The 12090-nt window shown below is 37.2% G+C and overlaps 1 protein-coding gene across 5 annotated transcripts in view; it reads left to right on the top strand.

The window, feature by feature from the left end:
- Positions 1 to 12090, top strand: part of LOC143701868 (cytosolic 5'-nucleotidase 3-like) — a 204230-nt gene that overhangs the window by 80822 nt on the left and 111318 nt on the right. For all 5 annotated transcript variants that reach the window (XM_077195560.1, XM_077195561.1, XM_077195563.1 and 2 more), the window contains exon 2: positions 6524 to 6622. In XM_077195560.1, coding sequence (XP_077051675.1) covers positions 6554 to 6622 — 69 coding nt within the window. In that variant the 5' untranslated portion in view covers positions 6524 to 6553. The remainder of the gene's footprint in view (positions 1 to 6523; positions 6623 to 12090) is intronic.

Below are 12090 nucleotides of genomic sequence, written 5' to 3'. Positions count from 1 at the left end.
CAGCTCTCCAGCACTTACGGTTTGGGCTGCACGATGCGTTTTAGCGGAGAATAATAATAATAATAATAATAAAAATCAGTACAAATACAATAGGTTTTCAGCACTTCGTGCTTGAACACCTAATAAAAATCAGTACAAATACAATAGGTTTTCAGCACTTCGTGCTTGAACACCTAATAATAAAAATCAGTACAATTACAATAGGTTTTCAGCACTTCGTGCTTGAACACCTAATAATAAAAATCAGTACAAATACAATAGGTTTTCAGCACTTCGTGCTTGAACACCTAATAAAAATCAGTACAATTACAATAGGTTTTCAGCACTTCGTGCTTGAACACCTAATAATAAAAATCAGTACAATTACAATAGGTTTTCAGCACTTCGTGCTTGAACACCTAATAAAAATCAGTACAATTACAATAGGTTTTCAGCACTTCGTGCTTGAACACCTAATAATAATAAAAATCAGTACAATTACAATAGGTTTTCAGCACTTCGTGCTTGAACACCTAATAATAAAAATCAGTACAATTACAATAGGTTTTCAGCACTTCGTGCTTGAACACCTAATAATAATAATAATAAAAATCAGTACAATTACAATAGGTTTTCAGCACTTCGTGCTTGAACACCTAAAAATCAGTACAAATACAATAGGTTTTCAGCACTTCGTGCTTGAACACCTAATAAAAATCCTTACAAATACAATAGGTTTTCAGCACTTCGTGCTTGAACACCTAAAAATCCTTACAATTACAATAGGTTTTCAGCACTTCGTGCTTGAACACCTAATTATGTCTAAATGTCCGTTTTGGAGAGTATTCATGTAAACTATGTCGGCTATGTCTTAAACAGTTTTGAGTGAATCGGATGTGCTTCAGTGCAATTGGATCCGCATGTCATTGGACATGATCCGACGTCTTAAAGTGATAGTGAATAATAAACCTAATGCGGTCTGTGTCAAGCAACAAAAGAAGAAGAGAAAAGCATTCACTGTTTGTTAATAGCTTTAATAAGGATTAATTATATTCCTACAAATAAATATGTCTGCTTGAAAGAATAAAGAATGATGTATGCAAGTAGTTATAAAGAATGCATATATCATTCATTGAAAAGAAGATGGTGTTTTACATTTGGAAAAGTGTTTTTAATTTTTTACATTTGTTTTCTTTTAAAAGAAATACATGGTTAATATTTAGCTTACTTTTTTAATTCAATAGATCCAAAGACTTTGTTTATTCTTATTTTCATTGGGATTTATTATCCCTTTATAGTATTATTTATGTTTTGAAGTCAAATACCAACAAGATATTGTTTTCATGTTTTCAAGTTTTCTACCTCATGTTGAAAATAAATTTAGATTAAACTAAACGCTTAATTATTTTGAGATCTATTTCAATCAAAGAGCCCTGCAGCCTTTGATTTAATTTGTTATTTTTAAAAGGAAAATACTGGATGTTTACAAAGCACTTATCTTTAATTCCAAAGAAAGAGATTGATTATTGTTTGTCATTTTATAATTTTGTACTGTGTTGTGGCAGCAATAAATAACACATTAAAATCTAGTGTTGAGTGTTAATGTGACATTAGTAGTGTTTTGAAATTAATTGATGCATAATAATCGTGATAATCGTTAAATCGTGATTTTTTCTCAGACAATAATCGTACTTACAAAATCTGTAATCGTTGCATCCCTATTTGGCAGTTGAGGATACTTATTGTTGGAGTTTTGCTAGTGGAATATTTGCCCAATCTTGTCTGATACAAGACAGCCGCTCAACAGTCTGTGGTCATCATTGCCTGATTCTCCTTTTCATGATGGGTCATACATTTTCCATAAGAGACATATGTGGACTGCAGTAAGGCAGGCAGGCACATTCCTATGGTGCAGAGTGTCTAGAAACCACTCAGTTTTAGCATGTGCAGAATGAGGCCTGGCCTTGTCTTGCTTGCCAGGAAAGATGTTATCTTGATGGCAGTTTATGTCTCTGTACAATCCAAATCTTTTGAAATTATGTCAAAACAAAATTATGCCTCCATGTCAATTGTACCTTCACAATAATGCAAGTTACCCATACTGTTTGCAATGATGCACCTCAATACCAGGACAGATGTTTGCTTTTGCACCTGTCGCTGATGAAAGTCTGGTTGGTCCCTTTCGTCTTTGGGACTGAGAACTCGATGTCCATTTTCTTCCAAAAACAAGCTGAAACATGGACTCATCTGACCACAGCAGACATTTCCACTGTCTTCTAGACCATCTGAGATGAGCTCAGGCCTAGAGAATTCGCCGGCATCTCCACATAGAACTGATGTAAAGCTTTCTCCTTGCATAACATAGATTCAAGTGGCATTTCTTGATGCAGCGTCAGACTGTGTTCAGTGAAAATGGTTTTCCAGATTACTCTTGAGCACATGTGGCTTTATTTGACAGAGTAGCATGATGGTATCTTGTGCAATGCCATCTGAGGGCTCAAAGATCACACATATTCAACAGGTCTACTGCCTTACCCAACACATACTGAGATTTCTCGGGATTCCCTGAATCTTGTGACAATATTATGTATGGAAGATGATGAAAGGCATAAATGCTTTGCAATCTTGCATTGAGAATTGTGATTTTTTAATTGTTTGACAATACTCTCAAGATATTTGGCACAAAATGATGAGCCATGACCCATCTTTGCTTTAAAAGACTGAGAAGCACTTTTAAACCCAACCATGATACCCTCAAATATTACCAATTCACCTGCTCATTGTGGACTGTTTCAAAATAGTTGGATAATCTAATTTGGAGAATCTTTTCAATTTTATTTGGTCTCTGTCCCAACTTTTTTGGGGTGTGTTGCAGCCATCAAAATCAAAATTTGTTCATATTTACAAAATAAAATTATGTTGGTCAGTGAAAACATTGGCAAACGTTTATTTGTACTTTTTTCAGCTAATAAAAGGTTAAATAGGATGAAAAAATCACAGATTCTTGATTTTATTGCATTTTACAAAATGTCCCAACTTTTTCTGATTTGGGGTTGTAAGTGTTGTAGTATAACCAACAGGACAGCAGTGATGTGTAAACTGAATTTGGCAACAATACAGTGAATTACAATGAAGGTATTGAATATTTTTCATAATAAAAATCATCAAAATTATACATTTACAATATACAATTAAAAATATATTTTTTTCCAAAATAAGTGTTGTAGTATAACCAACAGGACAGCAGTTATGTGTGAGCTGTATTTGGCAACGATACAGTGAATTACAGTGAAGTTATTCAATATTTATTTTATAATAAAAATCATCAAAATTATACATTTACAATTGTATATAAAATTAAAAAAATTGTTTTTCCAAAATAAGTGTTGTAGTGAGTGATGTGTAAACTGAATTTGGCAACAATACAGTGAATTACAATGAAGTTATTGAATATTTTTCATAATAAAAATCATAAAAATTATGCAAAAAAACTTTTATACCAAAATAAGTGTTGTAGTATAACCATCAGGACAGCAGTGGTGTGTAAACTGAAATTTTTTATGACACTATAGTGTGTGACAGTGAAGTTATTGACTGTTTTCGTAGTAACGAAACTTTGCACTTTGCAGACGGTCCCTTCGGATCTGTCTCTCAGCCGCCTGCGCATAGAGATCAATGTATTTTGTCCACTGCGAAGGAAAGCTCGTTTTGAGGAAAATTAGGTATAAGCTGCTTGTCTAAGTTAACTACTAGGGATGTCAATTTTCACAAATTCCCATGATAGATTGTCATTTAAATTAACGATCAATTAATCGATTAATCGTTAGCCTTAATACTGCAATATACTGCAGTGGCATATGTCCAACAGCATGACAGAGTCTGCAAATGCTGCTCAAAACTACATGTTCGTTACCAAATGAATGAGAATGGTTTTTAAAATAAAGGGCTAGTAGGTTTGTAAAATGTTTCGATGTCATTGATCATTAAATTAAATTATTTATTGAATTATCAAATAACGACTGATACAATGTGTCATCAACGGCATCTCAGATGCGTGCTTGTCAGAATGTGTGACTGTCGTGGACGGGCTCTTCCTGGAACAACGCACTGAAAACGGCAACTAAACCCAATGAATTAAAAATGATTTAATAAAATGGTGTTCTCATGTTTTGTATGACAGTCCCAATCATCGTTGTTATCATAGACATCATGTCTATGGTTGTTATTAGTCGTGCATTGCTTTTTGAGCTGCATGCACTGAATGAATACCGGTAAATTGGAGCACTTTGCTAGCGCGTTATTTAACTCAATGAAATGCATCCTATGTGAGATTAATAAATAAAAGACAAAACAAACATAATATTACAAATTATATCTGCACAAAATTACGAGAATGCATAAGTGAATTTCAACTAAGTTACGTGCCATTCAGAAAGACTCATGTTGTGGACGCGCACTTCCTGGAGCAACGTGACACAGCAGCTAAACCAAAATAATTCAATGTTTTATTAAAATATTGTTCTCTTTATAATGTTATGTAATATGACAGTCCCAATAGTCATTATTAGTCGTGAATTGCCTGAAGAGGATCACCGTACACTTTACTACATACATTTTTAACCAAATGCATCCTATATGAGATTAATCAGATATAGATAGACTTACACAAAATAAACAAAATATTACAACTTACATTTGCAAAAAACAAAAGGCTACAAATGCACACGCATACTTATAGTCATGATGGTGTAAAATGGTCCCAAACATAACTCCAGCACGCTCGCTTTACATGTTTCGCGGTTGAGCAGCACACACGTCCATGAGCCTGCTTAATCGATGATCGATAAATTTTATTGATTACATGTTATATCGTCAATTAATCGATCGTCGATTAATCGTTAACATCCCTAGTTACTACGGTTAAAAAGAGGTGTTATTTGTGTAGTAACAATTTTTAGCTCATGATTTAATGACCCGGGAAGTTCGAATCTGTGAATTTATTGCCAACTTTACTCAACTCATAAAGTTATGAAAGCTGAAGGCTCATACTACTAAATTAATAAACAGTTAATTAACGGAACAAATCAACTATTAATCCGTTGCACATCAGTCAGTGCAAGACAAAAGATGCGATAGGAAGAAATTGTCAATTAGCAATGATTTATTCTAATCTGTACCTTATAAATTTGATCGACACATTTGGTGGGCTGTGTTTCCCTACAGCATCCTAAGCAACATGGTGCCAGTGGTTCGATGATTTTAGGAAACGCAGGCATGACAATTCACTTGTAAAATGAAACTTGTAAAGTTTAAACTGCAGAATATATCCTTTATTAATGAGCTGGTCTCTCCTGTACTCTTGCAGGGTGCGGTAAAGTAGGTTTTATGTTGGACATTCTCTAAAGTACACACACACACACACACACACACACACACACACACACACACACACACACACACACACACACACACACACAAAATGCATTCCAAGATGCAAAACCACGCAAAGCATACAAATAAGATGTGAATTAAGTGGAAAACATAATTTTAATCAAATAGGTCTACATATGTGAGTGAGATATTCACTATGAATGGGTACATGGTTATTACATTGTACTACAAAATTTAATTTTACCTGATAGAAACAGGTGATGTCACACCACCTGTAATTTGTTCATTAACCCTTGTAACACATCATACACGACTTGGATTTTAAAAATGTCATTTCGTCTATTTTAAATGCATTTTTGAAATACACAAATCTATATAACTTCCTGGTCATGTGACCGGATGATGTCACACCACCTGCAATTTATTCACTAATCCTTGTAACACATCATACACGACGTAGATTTTGAAAATGTTATTTTGTCTATTTTTAATGCATTTTTGAAATGCACATCTATTTAACTTCCTGGTCATGTGACCTGATGATGTCACACCACCTGTAATTTATTCACCTACCCTTGTAACACATCATACACAACTTGGATTTTGAAAATGTTATTTCAGTGAACAAAATATGAACATACTGAACAAAATTATAAACGCAACACTTTTGTTTTTTCCTCCATTTTTCATGAGCTGAACTCAAAGATCTAACACTTTTTCTATGTACACAAAAGGCCTAGGCTATTTCTCTCAAATATTGTTCACAAATCTGTCTAAATCTGTGTTAGTGAGCACTTCTCCTTCGCCGAGATAATCCATCCATCTCACAGGTGTGACATATCAAGATGCTGATTAGAAAAGTGAACAAATCGCTGATTGCTTAGTTTAACGGCAGTTACTCCCATAATTCACACAAAGCGTCATGTGGCGTGGGAAAAAGGTGAATTAGCTCAAGCTACTAAGTTATTCACTCAAGAGCAGTAAGTGTCTTGTTACTTGTCTTTTTAAGCGTCTCTGTCTTTTTTTGTTGTTGAGTAATTTTATAATCTTAAGGCAGAATAAAACTTAAAACTTTCATCAGTTGCCTCCTGTTTTTAAAAACCTTCTTGGATGGCTTGATAATGCTTAGATTTTTTAATTCACAATTTCACAGATTCCCGAGTTAACAAAAAGCTCAGTGAGCATGAGGGACCCGAATAGGGTGGAACAGATATTGACCTCCATGAGAAATGCTGGATCCAGCACACTACAGGTAATTATGGCTTCTTTATAATTGATGGATGCTTTTGTGTTTCAATAAATGATATGTCAAATATTGGTAAGGTCAAAGCCAGGCAGAATGTTCAGAAATTAGGATTGGTGCCTGCAGGATAAATGACTGGGTAACAACAATTGCAGTGCCTAGCAAAACACAAAAAAATGTTAAAAAGACGTTTTTCCGCTGTCAGGCCAAACCTCTCTCTTTGCTTTATCATTCCATTCCATGCCATCCGGCCCAGCCTGTACTGAGATGCCCAATAGCCCATAAATGTCACATTTAAAACTTTTAAGATGTCACTGATCTGTGTGGCCGACTCTCGGTCTGGGGTGTTGTTTGTTTGTGGAAATTATGGAAATTCGACCTGCGCTAAACGACGGCGTCCATGGGGGGTCCCAAGAGGGTCTACAGGTCCTTCTCAAAAAATTAGCATATTGTGATAAAGTTAATTATTTTCCATAATGTAATGATAAAAATTTAACTTTCATATATTTTAGATTCATTGCACACCAACTGAAATATTTCAGGTCTTTTATTGTTTTAATACTGATGATTTTGGCATACAGCTCGTGAAAACCCAAAATTCCTATCTCAAAAAATTAGCACATTATGAAACGGGTGTGCAATGAATCTAAAATATAAGAAAGTTTAATTTCTATCATTACATTATGGAAATAATGAGCTTTATTTTTTGAGATGGACCTGTATATTTTATCTCCCACACTTTTTTCTTTGTATCTCCTCCCATTTGGGAGCATTTTTATAAAGTATGAGGTATCATTCCACTGTTTTGCCAACAACACTCAACTGTATTAAGGCACCCTACGAAATCTTTGGATTCTCTTTTAGCGTGCTTAAATTATATTAAAAACTGCATGGCGAACAGAGGTCATTGTTTTTGGTGAGCCAAATGACTGTAGGTCATGACTAAGGTCCTTTTAGATATGAGCCCATTAGCATCTTACTTTAAAACGTCAGTAAGAGATTTAGGATTCCTTATCGATAGGGGTGGAATGGATCGCAGTTGAGTCGCGAATTAACTGCTAAATTTAACCATCATAGAGTGAAAGTTTATAATGTTTTAAGACGTGTTTTGCCTTGCCAATTTACACATTGAAACAATTTTAAACGCGGAAGAAGAGGCGAAAATCGGGACTCGTACGTTATCTTTGTGCACACTTACAAGCGCGCGCACGCACGGAGAGGGAGAGGGAGAGGGAGAGGGGGAGAGAGGCGTATTTCAAATAGTGTTCGACCACCGAATTGATTCCTCTTTCGCGTTTCCTTGCCCTTGAATGGACACAAACGCAAAAATATAGCTGCAAGCTGCGATGACGGGCCCAAACCGGTGGCACCGCCACCCCTGTGCCTTTAGGGTAACTGTACACGACGGGCAATATGAATGTAAAACACAATAAATGTAAAAGAAACACATCAAAGTCGTCTGAATACGCCACATTTACTGAAGCACTTGGTGCCACAATGACCGTGAACCACAACAGCCACATCCATGAGATCATTTAAATTTAGATGGATTTCATGTGATTGAATGTCATAGGTCACTTTAAAATGAGTGCAAAGATATCTTTTACATGAGGACAGTTTTTATCTCAAGGTCTTTTTTATATTTTTATTAATCTAATTATTAAATAAATTATCTAAAACTATGTTGTCAGTGCACTACAAATAAACTGGTTCTATGACTTTGTTAATCAAACTTGTTAAAAAGTCCTTGTCTTATCCTTCAATGCAGGACAAAGCACACAGCAATGGAAGGGTTAAACTCCTGTCAGAGTGCAATTGACAACTGACCCTAACTTGGGAATCACTAAAAGGAGATTATTCCGATTTTATTACATTTATTGTAAGTTGCGATTGATAGTGGATAATAAATTACTGATGGTAACAAGGTTGCGCTGATGAGGCTCGTGCAGCCTCTCGAGGTGAAATGTAAACAAATGAGCTCAGCACACAAAAAAGAAAACATGTTAACAATATACTGCCTTTAAACATTTTAAATATGGAGTTTTTATTTTTTTAACATATGAAACAGTTAAGCAACCTCACATGACGAGTGCTCTTTCCTGAATACCATCACGATTGAAACTGTGATATTGATTTGATACAACAGTTCAATAAACTGTTACAATTAAGCCACTTACATTTTAAATGCAATATTGACTGTTTTTATTCTGTTTCAGCAGCGAAAATAGTTAAAGAAAGATCACAGCAGAATCATCGCGTAGAATCATCGCGCATCTCACAGCAATGTCTTTTCTCATTACTGAATAATTCAGCATTTTAAACAAATCGGTTGACTCAAAGGTTCAATGATCAATCCATAAAAATCTGTCTCATTCATGAATGACTCAGTCGTTCGAACGAATGAATCAATGACTCGCTCATTAAGACGGTCGCTTGGCAACACCTAATGACGGTTTAGTGATATGTTTAAAATGTATCCAATGTTTAATAGCGAGCCAATGCAGTGTTGACAGAACTGGGAGTATGTCCATACTTCTTGGTTCTAGTAAGAACTCTAACCGCTGGTTGTTAAAATGTTTACAGATGTTACTGTTTTTGTTAATGAACATAAATTTACATATGCATCCTTTACTCTACTACTACCTCGGCTCGGCTACTACCACTGTCAACTCAAGCTACTGTCAATTGTGCATTTCTAAGAAACAAAACATGTAATATTATTAATATTGCAGCCCACAAAACTCAATCTCGCCTAGGGCAACCAAAGGGCTGAGCAATTTTATCGATTCTGCAATATAAATAGGGGTGGGGGAAAAAATCGATTCTTAGATACATCGCGATACGGACGTGGACGATTCTGAATCGATTCACAAATGTCAAAAATCGATTTTCAAATAAATTTTTTTTATTTTTTTTTAGATATGTAGCCTATTTATAATGACGTAATATTGACGGAACGCAAAAGACGGAACTCTGAAGCGCGGAAGTGCAGTGCCAAGACCGTCTGTCTGTGCCGTGTGCACATAACAGAGACGCGATGGCTGAGTGCGAAATCCAAACACCCTCCTCGTTAAAAGCTGACGACGTGTGGAAATATTTTGGCTTCTATGAAGTTGAAGGGGGAAAGGAGCTGGACAAGAGCCACACTAGTTGTAAGCTTTGTAGAATAAAACTAAAATATTTCGGCAACACGACAAATATGAGAAGCCATATGACACGTTTCCACCCAGAGGAGGAAAAACACTCGGCTGTACCAGAGCCGTGTCTCTCTATGGCTCTGGGCTGTATCGGTGTTCAGACGATTTCTGCTGCCTTGTCGAAAAATGCTACCCAAACGCGAATCGATCACAGATAATGTTGATTCATTCTCTATTGTTTCCATAATGGTGTAAATCTCACAATATTATGACATTGTTATTTCATTTTAATCAGGGTAAGTGTATGGGGGGCATATTTTGATATTTTAAATGAACTAGCAATTATCACATTTGATATAACAAGTAAAATTTATATTATTATATGAAATAAAATTATAATAAAATTCGAAGTTAAGAGTACAGTATAATGTACTGTTTTTATTTTTAAATCGGGTGTGAAAAGTTAAAATTATCATCAAATATTCATCTTTGACCTGTCAAAGTTTCCTACAAGTCTCCACAGCAAGGATGCATAGATTTATGGGCGTGGTAAGCAGAAGAAAAATGAGTCTGCACATGTGCATAACCAGTAAGTAGCACATCTCAATGGGTAGCATGAACCGTCAGAACACCTGTTGTTGTTATATTATTAATTTACTACAAGTATGCTCATGCTGCTAGTTCAAGCACACATTTATTTTCCTGTTGGTTCTTTGCAATTTTAATAAAATATATTGTACTTTAATTCTTTATGGGTCATTGCTTTGTACTTTTAAAGCAAAGTATTTATATTCACACACACACAAAAAGATTCAGATAATCGATAATCGCTTTAGAATCGAATCGCAGGCCTCTGAATCGTAATCGAATCGAATCGTGAGGTGCCTCGAGATTCCCACCCCTAAATATAAATCGATATTTTTCCCCCCCAAAAAGTATCGATTTTTAAGCCGCGAGTATCGATACATAAATATTACTGCAATCAGAGACAGGTGTTCGTCAGTTTGCACTTGACCCACTTACTTACCGCTCGGCTCCTCCCTCACTCTCTCGCTGCAGACTCCGCAAAACCACGCCCCCCTCATCACATACCCCCACCGCCCGACTCAGGCCGGGGAGCCATCCGGCCTGCAGCCTCCCCCCCCCTCCTTCTCCTGGAGAGGAAGAGAGCCACATCCATCTGATCCCCTGGCCTGTGGATCACCTGAAAATTAAAAGGTTGTAACGCCAGATACCAACGGGTGATCCGCACGTTGGTATCTTTCATGCGGTGGAGCCATTGGAGGGGAGCATGGTCCGAACAGAGGGTGAATTCCCGTCCCAAGAGATATTAGCGCAGGGTGAGAACGGCCCATCTGATGGCAAGACATTCTTTCTCAATGGTGCTATACTTAGTCTCTCTTAGAGAGCTTACGAATAATGTACAGCACCGGCCGCTCCTCACCCTCTATCTCCTGGGACAGGACTGCACCCATCCCCCTGTCCGACGCGTCCGTCTGCAGAATAAAAGGGAGAGAAAAGTTAGGAGCCTGTAAGAGCGGTCCGCCACAGAGAGCAGCCTTTATCTGGGTAAAGGCCTGCTGACACCGCTCCGTCCACTGGACTGTATCTGGTGCATCCTTTTTAGTTAGTTCAGTCAGCGGGCTAGCGAGGTCCGAATAATTAGGCACAAACCTTCTGTAGTATCCCGCTAGCCCCAGGACTGTCTAACCTCCTTTTTGGTCTTAGGTCTCGGATAGGTCGCAACTGCTGCAGTCTTATCAATTTGGGGACGCACCTGTCCATGACCCAAGTGGAAGCCCAGATACCTAACCTCCACACGCCCAATCACACATTTCTTTGGTTGGCCGTGAGCCCAGCTCCTCGCAGCGCCCCAAGGACAGCCCGCAAATGCTGCATATGACGCTGCCAATCACTACTATAGATGATAATATCATCCAAGTACGCAGCGGCATATGCAGCATGCGGCCGGAGAATTCTGTCCATCAGGCGCTGAAAGGTTGCCGGAGCCCCGAACAAGCCTAAAGGAAGAGTGACAAATTGGTGTAATCCAAACGGTGTTGTGAAGGCAGTTTTTTCTAGTGATGCACGATATATCGGCCGCCGATATAATATCGGCCGATATGGTCAATTTTTTACACATCGGTATCGTTTCGATGTCAAAATAGGGCCAATGTGAACAGGCCGATAATCATTCTTGTGTATTTGACGTGTGTGTAGGCTTAGATGTTAGTGTGGGGGCGGGGATGTTTGTTTTTGCATGAGCGCATACATTACACACATAATGTGCTGAAGCAGGTGCTGGAGGCGGCAAGTTACGGCACTCTGCCTTGTTCTGAC

Source organism: Siphateles boraxobius, unplaced genomic scaffold (assembly GCF_051911475.1).
Source record: "Siphateles boraxobius isolate OS27281-9 unplaced genomic scaffold, OSU_SipBor_1 33, whole genome shotgun sequence".
Lineage (NCBI taxonomy): Eukaryota > Metazoa > Chordata > Actinopteri > Cypriniformes > Leuciscidae > Siphateles > Siphateles boraxobius.
The sequence above is the reverse complement of the archived record's forward strand: the minus strand, read 5'-3'. Positions and strand labels throughout refer to the sequence as shown.